This window comes from Balearica regulorum, chromosome 16, assembly GCF_011004875.1.
Source record: "Balearica regulorum gibbericeps isolate bBalReg1 chromosome 16, bBalReg1.pri, whole genome shotgun sequence".
In the NCBI taxonomy this organism is placed as follows: Eukaryota; Metazoa; Chordata; class Aves; order Gruiformes; family Gruidae; genus Balearica; species Balearica regulorum.
Window position 1 is genome coordinate 10,232,151 of NC_046199.1, and position 20,045 is coordinate 10,252,195.

Consider the following 20,045-nt stretch of genomic DNA (forward strand, 5'->3'; position numbering starts at 1 on the left):
GCAATAGAAACAGCCGCTTCGATTCTCCAGGGCTTTTAGCGTGCTCAGATGAACGATGCTATTCCCTCCCTGATATCATTAGTTTTCCTAATGTTGTCGAGAAGTCTTGGGGTGGCTCTGAGTGGATGCCATTGTGCCTAGGGCTCTGCTGGTGCCCGCTTGCTCAGGGGTTGCGGGGTGGGTGTTGTGTTACCTGCTGCTCTCTGGTTGGGCTGTAGGTCACTTTGTGCCACTCTAGACTGGGTTGTGTTAAAACGGTCTTTTGCAGAGAGGCCTCGCATAACCTCAGAACCCCATGATGTCGACGTCCTCTTGGGAAACACAGTTTATTTCACCTGCAGGGCAGAAGGCAACCCAAAGCCTGCAATTATTTGGCTGCACAACAAGTAAGTCGCACACAATGAGCCCTGGGGTAGCAAAGGTTTTCAAGCACCAAGCTCTTCAGTGACTGCCTGTAATTACAAAAGTTGTTTCATGCAACCTAAAAAAAACTAACCCAGACATGGATATTCCATGGGTTGTATTAACCTTCCTTTTAATAGAATTCTCTGGTGACCACGTAATCCAAGTGGCGTTTTCATCTGCATTTGAAATGTTTCATCTGCATTTGTAATGGATTCCAAGAGCTTATAACTTTCCCATAAACATACTCTGCAGGCTGAAAGCAATTGTCTTTTGATCAGAAAATAAAATTAGTATTACATGTTTCTCTAAGCCACCATGCTTGCCATTTATTAACTGCTGAAATGCTTCTAGTCTCGAGGCTTTTCTCACTGAAGGCCTAGTGTGCTGGGAGAATGGCTCATTTTCAAAGGGAAAAATCACTGGTCTCCATTGAAAGACAGACCTTGCAGAGTAGTGTATAGATTGTCGTTCTGTACAGCAACACTGAAAAAAAGTATGGCCATGCTAGATGCCAAAGCATTTCTGGAAAATGCTGCACAATAAAATATTTTGTGCTCAAGCAGTTGCCCGCTGTGGAAGTGAAGTTACTTTGCTGCTTTACAAGCTTCTTGTCTGTGGGAGCCTGAATAGGGCTCAGTTATTAATAAAAATGATCAATGTATGCTTCTTCAGCTCACTCCCCACCAGGCAGAGTTTCAGCACAGAGCAAAAGTTTATGGCTGAGTTTAGTCCCCCTGGAAGGAAGGTTTTGTTAGGGAAATGCTGGCAGGCTCCCAAAGATAGCATTGTAAGAGGGGTAATGATAATAAATGTTCTGCAAACAAGATATGACCAGAGCGAGGAGACATCAGGGGAATTAAATAAATGCCCAGCAAACATATTAGTTTGCATAGTGGATTCAGCCTTTGTCCTAGGGGGAGAGAGGTCCCTTCTCCCTTTTCAGTCATCTGCAGCCATCCAAGATTCCTTCGTGCTGGGACAAATAGGATGCAGCAGTGGGACCTTCTGCTGTGGGCTGGGATCCAGGAGTCGCAGGTCATTGTAGAAAGATGGAAGATGTTTCACAGCTCTTGAGTTGGGTTGGAGTCCAAGCTGTGTTGGGGTCCCACAGTGACTTACTCAGAGCTTTTTGACCCCCTGAGGCCTTTGAGCCTGTTTGAATAGAAATGGCTGCACACAAAAACAATATTAATTCATTATTGTATTTGCACTTAGTAAATAATGAGAACAAGCTTTCCGGGCCTAGATGCCCTGACAATAGCAACGATGCTATTGCATGGGAACAGTATGCTCTCCTGATGGGCTGTAAATGTCATATGTAATCAGTAGTGAGAGAAAAAGTAGCTCACCCAGGGAGTAAATCAGAGCTGGAGCTGAAGTTCTGTGCTGTAAATCATAACTCTTGCTATAAATTTCATGAAGTCTCAGAACAGCTCCAAGGAACACATGCTTACTGCAATGCATGCAAAGCCTCCTCACTCCCCAGCAGCTTGCGTAAGACCACCAGTCTTTACTCCTTTCAGATTTTGCCTATTTGCGGCTGTTTTTCAGTAATGAGATCGACATGAAAGATGACAACCGCCTGAACCTGTTGCAAGATGGTACCTTGATGATCCAGAATACCAAGGAGTCGGACAAAGGCGTCTACCAGTGCATGGCCAAGAACATAGCTGGGGAGGTCAAGACACAAGAAGTCGTGCTGCGCTATTTTGGCGCCCCATGTAATTGAGCTTTGTGCACCCCTTGAAGGCCCAGCTCAGGTTGGGGCTGGGAGTGGAGTTAAGTCAGTCAGCTCCAGCTTTGTATGTGCCAAGATGTTCTTGGCGTGCTGGGGAAGAGAGCGGCCAACAGTGTAGCGTGGTCTGAGCTTTAGGGGGTCCCTTCACAGGAGTGGGAAACTGGGTGTTAGAGATTGAAGGTAATTTGGGGCTGGGGAGGGAGTTTGGAGGCTGGGATGAATTCTGCAGCACAGAGGTATCAAGGGTGAAGGGGACAGAGGAGGGGATGCTCCAGCACTGACTGGGAGGGAGGAGGTGGTAGGAAGTAGTGCTGGAGAAATTTCTCACAGCAAGGATTCGGAGGTCAGGGAAGAGCCAGGTGACTGCTAGCTGGGTTGCATGAGTAGTCCAAGCAATTTCTGCCCATAACTGAGCAGGCAGCAGAACTTCTGGTTTCTGAAGCACTCGTTTCCTTCCAGCCAAACCCACTTTTGTGATCCAGCCGCAGAACACTGAAGTGCTGATTGGGGAAAGTGTCACCTTGGAGTGTGGGGTCTCTGGGCACCCCCACCCTCGCATCAGTTGGACCCTTGGCACAGGCTCTCCTTTACCGCAGGATTCCCGTTTTGCTATCACCAGCTCTGGAGGACTCTTCATTCAGAACGTCACCTTCTCGGACCAGGGGCAGTACAACTGCAATGCCAGCAACACTGAGGGATCCATCCAGGCAACAGCAAGGATCATAGTGCAAGGTGAGGAGTCCCAGGCTGGTGACATTTCTGGGATAAAGTGCTTGGTTGCGGGGGCTGTATTTAAGCCCCGTGACTAGTTCTGCTCCCATGAACTGAGAATTAACCCAAGCTTGCTGCCTGAGCTTTTCCTGCTGCTCAGTCATTGCTTTCCCCTCCAGATTCTCCCAGGTTTCTCCTCATCCCCACTGATCAGACAGTAACTGAGGGACAAAGCGTGGATTTCCCCTGCTCTGCTGAGGGTCACCCTCCACCCGTGATTGCCTGGACGAGGGCAGGTACTGCCTCACTTGATTCGCGATTTCTTTCTCTCCCATGCCACCATCCATGGGGTGTGGGTGAGAACAGCCAAGCTGATGGTCCAGGGCCATGACTTACAGTGGTGACGCAGGACAGAAGGTGGTCAGCACAGACCTAGTCACACTGGGAGGTATGTCGTACATCACCAAGGATGATGTTAAGCACTGAGGAGTGAGCCTCCCAGGTCTTTGACACACTAAGTCATCGTGTCCGAAGGAAGGCGTGTGCTGTTTTTCATCAGCATGAAACCCATGGAGAGCCTCAAACTTCCTCCTGTGGTGGCTTCCTACCTCCTTTGAAAAGGCAGGGTCTGGACACTCCACGTCGGTGGGTATCACCATGTGCCAGCTCTCCGTCATTGTCATTGATTTGCTCCTCTTGGGAAGCGCGTTGCAGGAGAGCATCGCTGACCGCTGACACACCTCTGTGGTTTCTTTTAGCTTAGGAAAAACCACTTTGGGCCAACAGGTGGTGGTGAACTTTTACAGTCTCCAATGATAGTTAGTGCTGGCTCCGCTGAACTGATCCCATCCAACACTTTCTGGGACAGAAGCCAATAACGCTTGGCCCAGAGGCCCTCCAACTTTTCGTTATGCTTCACAAGCCATAATTAATGGTTTAGTGCTGTGGAGAATTCATGGCTATTGTATTCCAGCTTCCACAGCAATAGCCCTGACACAGACCAGCGTAAGAAGAACCAGCTGAAATTCACCTTCACCAGCATGTTCTCCATCTCCTTTAACCTGTTTTCCTCCACTGCCCAGATTTCAGAAGCTATCTCTTAGAGATATGGAAAGGAGCACAGTGACAAGAAGTAAGGTTAACAACCTCTTTGCAACCAGGTTTGCTAGGTCACTCAGTGATCCCCAGATCAACCAGACTTTACAGTGCTTTCACAAAAGGCATGCTAAGAGCAAGACAAGAGGAGGAGATGTGATGGAGCATTGCTCATTCTCAAAGCCACTTTTGACAGCGTGGGGAGGATTCAGATTCCTTTTGGTATTTGGGATGAATAAATAGAGCCCTAATTTGGAGGAAAATGGAATATTAAAAAAAAAAGTTGCTATACTGAGAAGTTCTAATAATTTTATTTGGGTTTGGAAAAGCATTTTAATTTTGAACTTTTCTCCTTAAATAGAGGAAATATTGAAACAACACAATTTCCAAACCAAAGAAAATCAAAATAATGAATTTTAAAAGACAGTGCTAAATATTTCCATTTATTTGATTAAACAGCCAGTTTGGATAATTGAACACAGATTTGCTATCTGTCAGGTGTCACTAAATCTGCAGTTTGCACTTAGAAGAGACATATGAGGAAAAGAAAGAGTACCAGCTCTTTTCGAGTTGCTCAGACAACTCAGTCATGATCCTGGGTGTGGGAAGAGCAGCATCTGTCCTGTTCCACACTTAGCAAGATGAAGATGGTATTTCAGGGTGGCTGATGTCATGTTGGGAAGGAAATGAAATGTTTAAATGTCACACAGATACCTCCAGTGATGGGAAGAGAAATTTCACAGACAATTAACAAATTGCACTGTTTGTTTGATCAGGTGGGCCACTGCCGAATGATCGGAGGCACAGCATCCTCTCCACGGGTACCCTGCGGGTGATGAGGGTAGCTTTGCATGACCAAGGCCAGTACGAATGCCATGCTATCAGCGCCATCGGAGTGAGGACCCTCCCGGTACAGCTGTCGGTGACCCCACGAGGTAAGCTGATGAGGCTGTGAGAAATAAGGGCTGGCAAACGGGTTCATTAAGTTAACATTATGGTATATAACACACTGACAAGGCAGGGAATTGCCCTCGTTCCTACGGGATGGGATTTTGCTTTTGCTTGGGAGCAGACGTCTAGCCCTGAGAGTTCCATCAGTTGGTGGGAAACTTTAAAGAGGTTTCCAGAGTGCCAAGATTTGTAAATTGGAAGAAGCTGTTTTATCTGGTAGTCTGTGATGATGATTCTAGGAAAAGTATAGCCGTGGGAATGAAACTCATCTGGTGTGGCCAGGGAATGGGATGGTATCGGTTGGCATCTGCACAAATGAACACTAGGGCAGGGTTCTGTGACGAGAAACAACCTTTAACACCCATCAGATGAGCGCTGATAGCTGGCCAGTTAGAGTGAAAAATGGGGCCCTGTAATGTGTTTGGGAGTTGTTATTAAGAAAACAATATTCGTAAAGAAAAGGAGAGGGAAAAAAAAAGATTCTTGTCTGAGAATTTGCAAAAAAGTATATTCATTAAATTCTTAGTAATCTTTTTTTTATGATTTTTAAATTTTGACTTTCCTGTAGAATGAATTCTAAGATTCTTTTTAAAATGAAATATTCTGCAAAAAATCTGATTCCTTCTTAGAAAGATTTATCTGGCTCCAGATACGTTTGCCTTAAACATTAGCTGCCAGGTCATTGGTTCAACCTAAATTTAAGTACTCTAAAATCAAGCCTCTGTAAAATACAAGTCACACAGGAATGCTTTCATGGTTTTATTTTCTTTTCTGTTCCCATATAAATAATCATTCTAAATAAGCAAACATCCCTGCTTGTTCACAAACATGGCAGAATTTTACTAATGGTAGACTGGAGGGAAGGAAACTATCTAGAAACATGAAATCAGATGCTTCAAGCACAGAATTCACAGAATATTTTAAGACCAACAAGATCAATACAATTGAATTAATTTAATCTGACCTGACTAACACTTGCCAGCGACCCTCATCCGATAATTCCTGAATCAATTCACTATCCTTGTTTCAGCTAGAGCATCTTTTCTAGAAAGCCTTTGAATTAACGATTTTTAAATGACAGAGAACCCAGCACATTCCGATGTGATTGCCCCAAGTAAAGACACATAGGAGCAGAAAATAATGAACGTAAATTACGGAGGACTTGGTAGAGAGACAGAGCATGAGTAAACTGACACTCCTTTGAAGAGCCCTTGCAACAACAGAAAGAGCCCAGCAGGTCTGGTTTCCCCACGCTGAGGTGTTTTGCATGCACGTTTCTCTGTTTTCCTCGATGCATTTCTTGCACTTGTGACATTTTCCCTGTGGTACACAGTGATCCCCGTGTTCCTTCATCCCCCTCAAGACGTGGTGGCAGAGACAGGCCAGGACGTTGCGATTACCTGCACTGCCCAAGGAGATCCTCGGCCCACCATAACCTGGGTCAAAGTAAGAGACGATATCGTGTATTCAGCAGTCACCGGGAAGCAGGATGGCTCCTCTGGGAGGGCATTAAGCAACTGTCTCGTTAAACACCTCTCCCAGCTCAACTAATTAAATCAATTTGTGCAACGCACATGGAAGAAATTGTGTTTGATGAAAAGTTAAGGACCAACATTTTCACTGATTTGGGGTTTTTAATGGTCTAAAAGAATGTTGCCCTTTCTCAGGCTCGAAGCCTTGCAACGCACATTCCTGTTTACTCCAAACAAGTAACTTGAAGCCAGTGACTTTCCAGGATGTTAGAAACGCTTGATTGAGTATTCCTGGAAAAAACTGAAAATGGATTTTTTTCTAAGTAGTTTGTCCTTATTTCCAGGATTCCCACTGGTGGAACTGGATGATGCTGGTTGGCTCCAGCTTTGATGGGGCAAAGCCACAATCCCTCACAATCACACTGCAGCCTGGCTGCTCTTTTCAAGAATTCATTCGATGAAGCTCTTCAGACTTTTTCCTGCTGTGCCATAGTACCACACCTGTGACCTTCACTGGGACCTGCCCTGCCTATGAGCACAGTCAGGCACAGAACAAATTAGAGGGGAAAATGCTTGAGCCTCAGTTACCCTCGTGGTCTCGTGGGAGGTGACCTTGTGGCTTGCCTTGGGCTCCAGCCAACAGTAGGAGCAGAAGAAAAGAGCCTGGGAGGGCAGCAGAGTAGGGATTAGATTGAGGCAGGGCAGCAGAAAGATGTTAAGAAATAGGAGAATAAAAAAGTAAAGCCTGAAGCCACCGGCCAGGTTGAGAGGTGGGGTTTGAGTGAGCTGCTCAGCACTTTGATCAGCAGTGTTGCCCAGAACAAAAGCTGGTATCTACAGTTCAAGGCCAGCAAAAATCCATCAGTCTCAGTTGTCCCAAAATGGAAGACTTTTAGACTTATTTATGTGCTATGAAACTTTCGTGACAGCGTCAGGGCACAGCACTCTCTCCAGCCAGCCCATCTGTAAGAAGCGCAGAGAAATGCGTGGGGTGTCTGTGCCCTGCAGTGAGTGCCTGGAGGTGGACCAGGGTGAAGGAGCTGGACAAGGACCTCCTCACAATGGGTCCAGGCAAGAGCAGATGTCCTTGGATGGCTTTCTGGTTTCTTTGGAAGAGCAATACTAACATCTAGTGGCCACGTCAGTTCATCGCAGCCGTCTGTGGGTTTGCTGAATAGACTGAAGGCTGGGCTGATGGGAGGCTTTCCGTACCTGACATGTTTTCTGTCTTTTGATGGTGCAACAGGAGGGTATCCAGATCACAGAGAGTGGCAAGTTCCACGTAAGCCAAGATGGGACCCTTTCCATTCAAGACCTCGGCGTGGCTGACCAGGGCAGATACGAGTGCATAGCAAGAAACCCCTTTGGCTTCACCTCCAGCGCTATGCAGCTCACCATCACCGGTAGGGTATCTCCTGTGGTCCTCTGGAGTCTTCTCATGCAAGGAGGGGCTGTGCTGCGTTGATATCTACACTTTGAACAGATAACTCTGTTATTTCTTTAGCTTCTTCACAGACAGGTCCCTCGCAGGCATGATTGGAATCCCTACGTTGTGTAAGCCCACGCACCTCCCAGCTGCTCCTCGCTGTTTTCTCAGCTGAGCTGCAGTCGCTCCCTGCAAAGCCAAAGGTGTTGTCTTAAACCACCTCCTGCAAGCCGAGCTGTCGGCGTGTGTGTAGTTACTGCTTCTGCTGGGAGGAAGGAACTTATTAAAATGTGCCAACACGCTCACAAGTCATCGTCTGACCGTAATCCTGCACGCCAGGGGAGGGAGAAGAACAACATTGTCACTGCAAATACGGGGTTTTAAATGTTTGCTTGGTCCCTTGGGGATGGGAAATAAGTCGCTCGTTTTCAAGCTAATGCTCCGTGCATTAGGCAAGCTGTAATGAATAAAGAGAAGTAGCACGCCTCTGCTAGTCAAACCAGAGGTCAAGAGTGGAAATTGGACTTAGAGGGTAGGGAAGAACTGGCAAGGATAAAAAAAATCAAAGGCAAGCAATAAGGTTAAAAATGGAGGGCTATTCCTCAAGCACGCAGGAATAACCAGCGTGAATAGTGGTAGCTTATTAGATGAATTTAGTATAATTTTCTATACAGGGATTGTATGCAAGGAGCTGAGAAAATCTGATATTTCTTTGTTGTTTGAAATTATTCCTAAGGTAATTTCTGTGATTTATTCTTGATTGGTACCTCATTTTCCAGCTGGCTGTTGCATGCACTGGTAGCCAAATGGGATCTGGTTTGTTCAGCTGTGACAAAGACCCTGGCTTAAAAAATGCATTTTGTAGTAATTTTTAAGAATGCATGTGTTTACTTCTGAAGGTATTCAAACAAGAGCTTTCTTTTTTGTTTTAAAATTATGTATCTGATGTGTTAACACTAAAGGTGAACTGAATTAGAAGTGTTCCACAAATGGAAAATTAACGTATGACCAATACATTCAAATTAATTTCGTGAATTTTAGAAGTTTCTTTTGTGGGAAGTAAATACATTATTTTGGGTTAACACACTGTGATTTTTACATTTTCTTTTTCCAATTTAACTACCAACCAAAGCAGGCATTTATTTGCAAAGCTGTACAGGAGCAAACTCTGAATATGTGTTCCACAGTCATGTCCTGAAAAAGTCACCTTTTTTTTTGCAGGCAGTTAATTTCTTCTTCAGAATATCTGTTTTAAAAAATAAATTCATGGTGTTTATGTTGCAAATGGACACGCAGTTCGACCTGCAGTGGAGTTCCTTGTACTAATACACAGATTTTCTTGGGCTTGGAAAACAAGTTAATATCAAAGTAAATTTAGAATGTTTTGTTCTTTTTCTGCTTTGAAAAGCCACGGATGTCGGTCGGAGCGGTGACACGTTTGTAGCCACATCGATACGGGAAGCTATCAGCAGTGTGGACCACGCCATCAATTCAACACGCACTGAGCTGTTCAGCAGGTAAGTGCGTGAAATGCCAAGATCTGAGACTTGAAGCAGAAAAGAGATAAAAAAGACAATGAATGAAGCTTTCTCAAATCTCATTTTATCGTTGGCAATCCGCAAATGAAAGTTACAGTATTGTTTTGAGGCTGCACCAAGTAGATGTAAGGATGTGACAGAACTTCATAACAGGAGTTTGGGATTCTGGAAAAATCTGATACATGAATGTCACCTCTTGTGTCACTTATATCTGCAATGTATATTTTGTCAGCTGGAGTTGGCTCCAGAGACAGTGCATAGAAAAGAACATAATCTACATAGTCATTTTATAAATGTAACTGACTTTGTGTAGGGTGAACAGAAATAATAATATAGTAATTCTAACCATTTTCACAATGAAAAATGACTTCCTGAGCGAATGGTAATTCCCTCTTCTTCCACCCCAATATATGTTTTTATTGAAAGGTAGACAGTTTGTATTAAGCCCAAAACCTCTGGGTTTCAGCAGTTGGAAAGGGAAAAATAAATTACTATGGTAGAAGAAAGCCAGAGATGCTAAGGAAATTAAATATGTGTATTTTCCTGGGGGAAAATATCCTTTCCTTTAATCATCTGCAATACACAGGCAAGCCGCATCATTCTTATGCACTAGTTTTGGGGGTCGAGCACCAGACCACGCTTAAAGCTTGACTCTTGCTGCCTGTAGAGTCTCATTGCTCTGAACAGAGTCTGTTTATTTTAATGTTCCTGCATCACTTCTGATTGCTTGAAACAGACGCCCCAAGACGCCCAATGACTTGCTGGCTCTCTTCCGTTACCCCCGGGACCCTTACACCCTTGAAACAGCCAGGGCAGGTGAGATCTTTGAAAGGACCTTGCAGCTGATTCAAGAACATGTGCAACAAGGTCTAATCGTGGATATGAATGTCACAGGTAGGAGAGATTTTATTTCCCTTCTTAACTTTGCGCTTAGGATTAAATTAAAACAATGTGTACATATTCAGAAAGTTTAAAAAGTGCAATTTTGGGTATGTCAAGAACGGGTTGTCTGGGTTGCAATGCTCACTTACATCTCATGGTCTTCCTAACAGCCGGAGGGCTGGTCTTGTGTTTACCATAACAACTCGGTACTCAGGAAAGTGATTCAGTTCCCTGTTTTACTGAAGATTTCTTGACTGGCTATGAAAGCCCTAATCTTTAAAAATATTTAGCTGTCTAACTCACAAAGGAGTACCTTTATGGATCTGAGTTTTGACCCCTCAGCATTGTGGACGTTTCTTGCCCTCCAAGTGGCAATGAGAAAAACACTGAAAACTCTGAAGTATTTGGGTGCTATATCAGAGGAAGTGAGGTATCACTCCTCTGTCTCTCAACTACTTTGAGCACTTAGCTACAAAGTCAGATTGGTTCCAGCCACTCAGGTTCCTTTTATGGAGGCAGGATAGCAAGCAACAAAGCAATGCAACACCAAAAATACTTAATGAGGTCCAAGCATCCAGCAGCTGGACTCCAAAACTTGCTAACTGGAACTTCCTTTATCTGCAACAGACATTCCCATACACTGCGTGTTTTTACCTATATCTGTGAGTCATTTTGCAGCAGGCATGTATGTTCGGGGCCCGTAAATATTTTTGTATTCCAGGCTGCAAGGAGTCTCTCTCCAGGCTGCAGGTCTTGTCTGGGCTGGTCGGACTGCCAGCCTCTCCTCCTCATTGCCCTGTCAGCATCCGCACAGCGCAGCATTATTCAGCGCTTTCACATGGCGCAGTGCCCTGGCAGTCACCCACAGCTTCCCTGCTGCTCGTCACGTAGGGTTTGGATGGCTGATGGTGCTCAAGGTTGCAGTAATAACCCAGAGAGATGTAAAATAAACCCAGGATGGAGACTGAGACCACCCCCACAGTTAGGTCTGCCGGTCTCAAAATTTCTGGTTCCCACCTCGGCACAGTTTATACTAAATGCTTTTCCCCTTCTTTTCTTCTCAGTCGGCCTGATACAATCCTGTGCTTCATTTAACTTTCCATAAATTACATAGCAACACCGTGATCAGAGACCTGGCTTTCCCGTGCCCACCCTGACAGTCTCAGCAGCAGTTTCACACGGAGCCTTTACATGGGATGGTAGGAACCGGATGGCTACAGCGGCCGTGGTCTGACCTGGTGCTTTGCCTTTATCTTCACAGGCTATCGGTACAATGACTTGGTGTCCCCTCACTACCTGAACATGATCGCCAACCTGTCGGGCTGCTCTGCCCACCGCCGCACGCCGAACTGTTCAGATATCTGCTTCCACAAGAAGTACAGGACCCACGATGGGTCTTGCAACAACCTCCAGCACCCGATGTGGGGTGCATCTCTCACAGCCTTCCAGAGGCTCCTCAAACCTGCCTACCAGAATGGATTTAACCTCCCCCGGGGATTTTCCTTGGCAGAAGATGCCAGGGACCTGCCCCTTCCTCTACCCCGCCTCGTCTCCACTGCCATGGTTGGGACTGAGACCATCACCCCCGATGACCAGTTCACACACATGCTCATGCAGTGGGGCCAGTTTCTGGACCACGACATGGACCAGACGGTGGCAGCCATTAGCATGTCCCGCTTCTCAGACGGAGCACCCTGCAGCGAGGTGTGCAGCAATGACCCACCTTGCTTCTCCGTCATGGTCCCTGCCAATGACCCTCGCGTGAGGAACGGGCGCTGCATGTTCTTTGTCCGCTCGAGTCCCGTGTGCGGTAGCGGGATGACCTCCCTGCTAATGAACTCCGTCTATGCCAGGGAGCAGATCAACCACTTGACATCTTACATCGATGCCTCCAATGTTTATGGCAGCACAGAGCAGGAATCACGGGAGCTGCGGGATCTGAACAGCCAAAATGGGCTACTGAAGCAAGGGCAAGTTGTGCCCAGCTCGGGGAAGCATCTCCTTCCCTTTGCTGTGGGGCCACCCACTGAGTGCATGAGAGATGAGAACGAGAGCCCTGTGCCGTGCTTCCTGGCAGGAGACCACCGTGCCAATGAGCAGCTGGGTCTCACAGCCATGCACACGCTTTGGTTCAGGGAGCACAACCGCATTGCCACAGAGCTGTCAGCCCTCAATCCCCATTGGGATGGAGACCTCCTGTATCACGAGGCACGGAAGATTGTGGGTGCCCAGATGCAGCATATCACCTATGCCCAGTGGCTTCCCAAGGTCCTTGGGGAAGCTGGGATGAAGATGCTGGGTGAGTACAAAGGCTACAACCCCAACATCAATGCGGGGATTCTCAACGCCTTTGCCACTGCTGCCTTCCGCTTTGGGCACACCTTGATCAACCCCATCCTGTACCGACTGAATGAAACTTTCCAGCCCATCCGCCAAGGCCACATCCCCCTGCACAAGGCCTTCTTCTCCCCTTTCAGGATCACACAGGAGGGTGGGATCGATCCTCTCCTCCGCGGGCTGTTTGGGGTTCCTGGGAAAATGCGGGTCCCCTCTGAACTCCTCAACATGGAGCTGACAGAGAAACTCTTCTCCATGGCACACTCTGTCTCATTGGACTTGGCTGCTATCAACATCCAGAGAGGGCGAGACCATGGCATTCCACCTTACAATGACTTCAGGGTCTTCTGCAACCTCTCATCTGCACAGGAATTTGAGGACCTCAGAAATGAGATAAAGAACTTGGAGATCAGGGAAAAGCTCAGGAGGTACTGTAGCCTGGACTTGGAAGCATCAAAATCACTGGACATCAGTCAGTGAAAAGTTTCTGATCCTCCCAGGACACCCATCAAATAACCTTCCTAGATATTGCTACCTGCAGATGTTAAGATAGGGTAATAGCTGTGGTCTGAGAATGGGGTAAGACAAATGAGGTCTCTCCAAGTGATCAGTCTGGTTCTGAGTGGAATGTCATCAGGCACTGCTGTGGTGTAGTTTGGGAGCAGATTGAGCCTTGGAGCTATATTCCAGTGCGACTAAACTGCATCCTATCTGCGCTGGCTGCCTCTTTCCAAGGCAAGCCTTTATCCCATTGTCTTTTAGATAAGACCATTGTAAATATTGTTCAGATGAGTTCCTTGCATACAAATTCCTATGATAAGATCAGATTTATTTTATCTCCACTCTTTGATAGTCTTCTAACTTTTTTTTTTTAATATCTTTTATCCTGCAGTTTATATGGAACTACCAAAAATATTGACCTGTTTCCAGCCCTGATGGTGGAGGATCTTGTCCCTGGTACCAGAGTTGGACCAACGCTGATGTGCCTGTTAACGACACAGTTCAGAAGGCTGAGGGATGGAGATAGGTATTATCATTGGAGTCAACCCAAAGTCTTTGGTATTCTGTTTAAGGGGATTTGCTCCCTATGGGGAGGAACAGAACCTGTATTTTTTTATTATTTCTTGTCTTATGATACAAGGAAGGGTCTCCTCTGTCCCGTGAATTTGCAAAAGGACTTGCCAAAGTTACTGTCAATGTGTCCTTTTCTGATTTAATGAGTCTCATTTCACTGCAGGACCATTGAGAATGTGCCCAATGTCTCCTGAGAATGCTAGAAAATGTCCACAGCAGCTCCTTCTAATTCCTATTTGCTGCTGTGTGAATGAGACATATCTTTGCCTGGTGATGCGCTTAGGGCAGGAGCATAGTTCACCCGTGTCCCAGCCTGCTACAGCAGAGCTGTCTGAGCCTTGGGGTTCCCCTGCGATGGGCTGTATCTGCAGGTGGTGGCACCCTGCAGCTCCAGCCAGCAGCTCACGGGGCTTCAGGTGTTCAGAAAAGGGCAGTCTGTGTTTGAAGCCACCTGACACCAGAATAAAAACTCCTTCAGAGGGGTGTGGGTGCTGCTGCACAGATGTAGGGGAACTCTTCTCCCTCTCCCAGCCTCACTCCCTGTCCTCCTCTCCTACTCCTGAGTCATGCTGTGATTACAACCCACTGCAGATTTTGGTATGAGAATCCTGGAGTCTTCACGCCGGCACAGCTGACTCAGATCAGACAGACATCCCTTGCTCGTGTCATCTGTGACAACAGTGACAACATCCAGCAGCTCCAGAGAGATGTCTTCCGGGTGGCATCGTACCCACAGGGTATGGTCGGCTGTGAAGAGATTCCCACAGTGGATCTACACTTGTGGCAGGACTGTTGTGAGGGTAAGGAAGGAGGCTGCTCTAGCACCGACTGATGTGGGGATGGCTCTGGGTGGCACTCGTCATATGCAATCATCTAGTCCAACTGCCTGACCATTTCAGGGCTGACCAAAAGTTAAAGCATGTTATTAAGGGCATTGGCCAAATGCCTCTTCAACACTGACAGACTTGCGGCATCGACCACCTCTCTAGGAAGCCTGTTAGATTCATTGAATCTGGCCAAAGGTCTACCTAGTTGAGGGCTTCTGGCAGGAGCCAATAGCTCATGCGTAGGGGGAGAAGCTGAAACAGGATGTAGGCATGGTGATCTCCACCACTTATCATTTACAGATTCATGTAGGAGTCTGTAAAACTCTACCGTTAAACCACAGATCCTACCGTGGTCCCTTTGTGCTATATACTGGCTACCGATGTCCAGCTGAGCCATGGGTGCCCTGTTACACACCTTCGTTGCCTCCTCCCCCCCAGCATAAGAGATGGTGGTCAAGGGTGGGTGGTGAAGGAGGGCAGCGCTGCCTTGTGCTGCCTTCAATCCACATGATTCTGCTTTAAACATGAATGCTTACTGCAGACTTTCTCTTCCTTCCCAAGACTGCCGGACACGTGGGCAATTCAGAGCTCTTTCTCAGCGGTTCCGAAGCAAGAGGTCTCCTGGCTTCAGCTACCCAGAGGAAAACCCTGCCAAGCATAAGCCTGCCTTCCCCAGGTGTAGTATCACCACTTGTTTTACCTCCATTTTACGAAGCATAAGAAAAGTTTTTAATAACTTAGTCCATTCAGGCCTTTGAAATTGGCATTCTGCAGAGGTCTGTTTCATTAGACAGATGCTGAGCTCGGTCAAAGTCCTCCAATGCTTTAGTGCAGAGTCCAACTGATATTTAAATAGCTGGGCTGAGTGGCTGGTTGGCATCTCTTGGCAGGTGAATCTGGCAATTGGGCCCTTCTGTTTGATGCTTACTTGGAGGCTGATGTTGGAGAAGGCAGAAAGATTCTCTCATCCAGGAAGCTGACATTTGCATAATCCCTTTCACTTTTTGTCCCTGACCCCAGAAATGAAGTGCCTTCTCCAAGCCCTTCCTCCAGAGAGAATCTCGAGTCCATTGTGGCTGAACTGGAGAAGACAGTTGCTTCCCTGCGTAAACAGGTAAAACTTTGTGCTCCAATGTCTGTCTTCCATGGAGTCACCCCAGGAGCAGGATTTAGCTATTTGCTATGGGCAGCCTTTGTGACTTCTGCGTCCTCCAGAGCCAGGAGCAACCATCCGATCAGAGGGAATTAGCGGCACGTACAGAAGAGGTAGAGTAGGGAGAGGAGAGATGAAGCTGAGCTCTGTGAGCTCAGACCTCTGCAACCGCAGAGTAAAACACCAGTTTGAGCCGGCACTTTCTTCTTGTATGTGGGACAGGTTGAAGATTATCTGTGCAATGGTGCAGACTCCTCTTAGCGCTGCTGCTTTCTCGTCCCCACCAGGTGAATGCACTAGAGAGCCAGCTGTGGTGGCACCACAGGAACACCAGCACGCCTGGACGGGGAAAGAACACTGGAGACAAATGGAGAAAAAGATGACTGTGTTGCCTGTTCGTATAAGGTCAGTGTGTTTGTTCTGGGCTGGGGTCCAAGAGGTGGATCAATGGTGCTGCTGAGCGTGCGGTGGGACACCTGAGCAGTCTTCACGGACAGAAGAGACTGTTGCAGAAAGGAATGGAGCAATCCAGTGATGAATGGGACAAGAGCTAATAGGCTTAAATGCAGCAGGTTAGACACTCGTTCCTACCACTAATGATTAGTGACTCACTGGAATGGGTTGTCTGGGGACATTGTGGCTTATCCATTTCTGGAGGTCTTTTAAGAACTGGTTTGACAAAGATGGGGAAAGACATAAGTATAGGATGGCCGAGGTGGACTGGGTGAGGTCTCTCAGGCCTATTCCTCTGGCACTCTGGGTAGGTTTCTGCTAGCAACACTTAATATCCCAACCCCAAATCCAACAGCCTCCAAAGGGCCTTTGTGGGGAGAGATATCACAAAGTGCAGCGATGGAGTAGATGGACTGGTTCCTCCTCGGAGTAACAAGGACACCTGGGCAGATGGAGCAATCCATCATTTGCCTACATATTGACAGAGATTTCCCCCTCAACAACTGAGTCACCGCGCACCTCTCTTCTGAAGGCACCAGTCCTCTGTTTGCTCAGCTCCAGACAAGGGAGTGAGGATGTTCAAGTGCATGTTTAAAGTCACTGTGAGCACCTGCCAGCCTGGGGACTCCTGCTGCTGCTCAGCTGTGGCAGGGTGCTGGCAGAAAGCTGCAAGGTTTCTGGTCCCCTGTGTTTAGGGGCATGGAGAGCACAGACTGAGCTCCCTTAGCCCGCTTTCCATGGAGATCCCTGCAGCCTTGGAAGAGAATGAACAACTTGCTGGCACCTGCCAGTCTGGAGGAGGTGTTTAATGGTTTTTACGTGTTGCAAATTATTACTCCAGGGACAGGAGCAGAGGAGTTATGCACAAGTGTTGTTCTGCCAGGCAGTCTGTACTAGAAGGAGCATCCTCTGGCAGTCAGATTACAGGGGAGGGCAAGCAAAGGCTGATCTGTGCTGATAATCTCAGCAGAAAGCAGAAGGGGAAGCCTGTACACTGGCCACACTGTTTTGCAGTCTGATTTGGTGTGTCGGTCCTTATAGATTTTTCATTTGAACAGCGATCCCCATTAGAAATTTGCCATAGATTGCAGCGTGACGCATCGGAGTTGGCTTTTCCTTGCCATCATTTGCAGATCCTTGAAGAGCACTGTAGGGTTTACAAGGTCGCTGAAAAGTATTTCTGTGGGTTTAAGGGGCTGTTGCTGTTTTCATACTGCAATCAGAGATGCCCCAGACCTGCCGGGCACTGTACAAACAGCTAACTCTGCCTCCAGCTGCCTCCCATAGAGTTTTTCTGCTTTCCTGTGCCATTTCAGGTGCCCTGTGACCTGCACTTCTCTCCACCAGCCAGTCCAACCCACTCCTACAGGGCTCAGAGACAGCAGCTGCCAGACCCCACGATGCTCTGCCTCCTCTCACACCTCCTTCACCACTCCCTGTCCCAGGACGACTGTTCTTCTGCCTGTATTGAACCCTCTGCACTGACTGTCTACAAGCCCCTCAGCCTCTGGACCATTTGCCTCTGGGGATGGGCTCTGCCCTCTTTGATAATGACAGGCCAGCAGTTTGCCAAGATGCCACTTTCTTCTTTGGTCCCCAGGAAATGGAGAATAATTGAAGCTGCTTTAGAGCTGTTCTGCTCTTCTCCTCTTCCCATGCAATGCTGTCATCATCCACCACCCCTGGTCTGAAATGTCCCATGAGCACCCAACCGAAACAATTCATTAAGAGCCAAAACCTTTCTCAAATGCACTGTGATGCCAGGAAACATCTGGAGAAATCTGAGAAAATATACAAATTAAACAAACATGAAACCCAAAACAAACCCCCAGCCACCTTCTCATGCCAACAGAAGGAGCAAGAGGAACCTCGGGGCCCTGGCAAGCACCGTTTGGGCTGGGCTTGCAGTCCCTGCCAGCAGCGAGGAGGTGAACCCAAGGCCCGGGGAAGTCTCCCGGCTGTTCGGGTGCTTCAGGACAGGATGCCAGATGCAGCAGACCACGGCCGCCCACAATGCCGAGATCAGCCGCTGTGCTTTGCCAGTCGTTGGGTAACGAGTGGCACATCCTCGGTGACGTGACCCTGTGAGTGACCTACCATGACATGTCCAGTGCTCAAAAACATTTTCCTCGGCATGACCCGCATTGTCCAACTTTCTGCCCCTTTGGGGAATTAATTGGATTTATGTTTCTCTTCCTTTCTCCCCGCCCCCCCAAAAGGCTCTTTGCTGAGAGATGTATTTTGAGTGTAAACGTAACAGGACCTTGAACAGAACCTCAGATAATTAGATGTAATGGGCGCCCTCATTAGTGGAGGGGAGCTGCTGGTTTCTGTCAATTAGTACGGGAGAACACGATGTGCAGTATTTGACATAGGGATGAATGCAAAGTGCTGTTTGTGTTTATTGCTCCCAGGTGCTCTGCAACTAAACCAGGACTATGTAACCAGCTCTGCTGAACAGATCTTCTGGTGTCGTTGCTCTTTGGAGGTGCTTTTTAGTGGTGCTAGAACTAAAGTCCCTGTGTATCCACCATAGCCCCAAATCTGTGCACAGATTGGGTTTTAATACATCCTTGTAAGATGGTCACAGGGACCAAAAAGAAAATACTTGATCCATTAGGTACCTGTGCCTTCCTTATCTTTCTCACTTTTCCTGCGTCCTCCCATCTTCCTTCCCACAGTGTAAGGACCAGAAACTTTTGTGAACGTGCTTATTCTTTTCTTCTCCCCCCCAGCCCCCCCTTTTTTTTTTTTTAGACGTGTTATAGTACCAAAGGGATTCAAAGCAGCAGGGATGCTCCTGGAACTTAATAGGAAAATAAAAAAGATACTAGAAAAAGGTTGTGATTTATCAGCTATTTCCTGGCGTGGGACTCTGCTCTGTGCGTGCGTGTCCTGTGCAGACACAGGTTTGGAGTGATGAGTGTGTGTTATGCATGTCTGGTAAGTTCAGCTCAGAGGCAGTATTTAGTCCTCAGGGATGTTAGTCATTTTGAAGTACTCTTTCATTTAGGTGCAAATCAAGATCCAAAGCCTTGTGTGTTATAAATCAGCTGCACTTGTCTATCACTTGTACCACTAGAGAATCTAATCTGGCAAAGGTCAATAAAGGTAAATCAGTCTCCTTCTCCAAACCACAAGTTTACCAAGTCCTCATTCAAAACAGCAAGGCATAAATGTTCAGTGTTTGATCTAATCAGATAATTTCTAAATCCATAACCAAGCAGCCCATTTTCCTCCTGATGGAGTGTGACGTGAGGAGCAGACTTGTCAGAAGGACAGCAGAGGGGATGTCCCTTCCCCATGTGTTGCACACCCCTCTGCGCTCCACCTTCTGTTCCCTCCCCACACTGAAGTGGGAAAAATACAGAGAGAAATTAGACATCCCTGCGTGCCTCCGAGGGCAAGGCTGTGGCTGGGCAGGTGGGGGAAGATCTCGGGGGAATTACCCATATATTCAGGTGCTACTTTGGTAAGTAGGGAGCCAAATACTTTATTAAAGACTCCCGTTTTTTCCTAGTTCCCATCTCTGCGGCAACACGCAGAGCAAAGCACACTCATGGAGCACTGCGTACTCCTGCCCTGGGCTTCTCTGCCTGGGAGAGCGTGGGAAAAGAACTGACCCCCAAACCCAGATACTGAAATGCAGCTTTTGGAGGTTGATTGGACATCATGGGACACCCAGGACACGGCAAGCCCAGAGCTGCCGACCCAGGGACAGGTCCAGTTTCTTCTTCATACACCATATGGTTGCAATCTGCAGTCTTAGACCCCTACAATAAAGTCTCCTTTTTTTGTTTGTTTTTTTTTAAACCCAAATGGACATCCAAAATGAGCTGCCTGGACCAATTACAAGCAGAGGAGGATTGAAATAATGGGCTCAAGGCCAGGAGCGGAGTTGCCAGGCACAAAACTCCCACTAATTAGATGGAACAGTTAAGTGACAAAACCCAGGCAGGGGCTGGGGGGGGGGCTGGATTTGG

General features: G+C 47.2%; 1 protein-coding gene across 2 annotated transcripts in view; it reads left to right on the forward strand.

The window, feature by feature from the left end:
* Positions 1–19,476, forward strand: part of LOC104639675 (peroxidasin) — a 49,162-nt gene extending 29,686 nt beyond the window's left edge. For both annotated transcript variants that reach the window (XM_075768984.1, XM_075768983.1), the window contains 16 exons: positions 269–386; positions 1,957–2,126; positions 2,603–2,875; positions 3,034–3,150; positions 4,726–4,884; positions 6,234–6,346; positions 7,619–7,775; positions 9,207–9,315; positions 10,073–10,230; positions 11,480–12,983; positions 13,448–13,582; positions 14,221–14,429; positions 15,018–15,132; positions 15,477–15,570; positions 15,897–16,014; positions 17,379–19,476. In XM_075768984.1, coding sequence (XP_075625099.1) covers positions 269–386; positions 1,957–2,126; positions 2,603–2,875; positions 3,034–3,150; positions 4,726–4,884; positions 6,234–6,346; positions 7,619–7,775; positions 9,207–9,315; positions 10,073–10,230; positions 11,480–12,983; positions 13,448–13,582; positions 14,221–14,429; positions 15,018–15,132; positions 15,477–15,570; positions 15,897–15,992 — 3,527 coding nt within the window. In that variant the 3' untranslated portion in view covers positions 15,993–16,014; positions 17,379–19,476. The remainder of the gene's footprint in view (positions 1–268; positions 387–1,956; positions 2,127–2,602; positions 2,876–3,033; positions 3,151–4,725; positions 4,885–6,233; positions 6,347–7,618; positions 7,776–9,206; positions 9,316–10,072; positions 10,231–11,479; positions 12,984–13,447; positions 13,583–14,220; positions 14,430–15,017; positions 15,133–15,476; positions 15,571–15,896; positions 16,015–17,378) is intronic.
* The last annotated feature ends 569 nt before the right edge of the window (positions 19,477–20,045 follow it).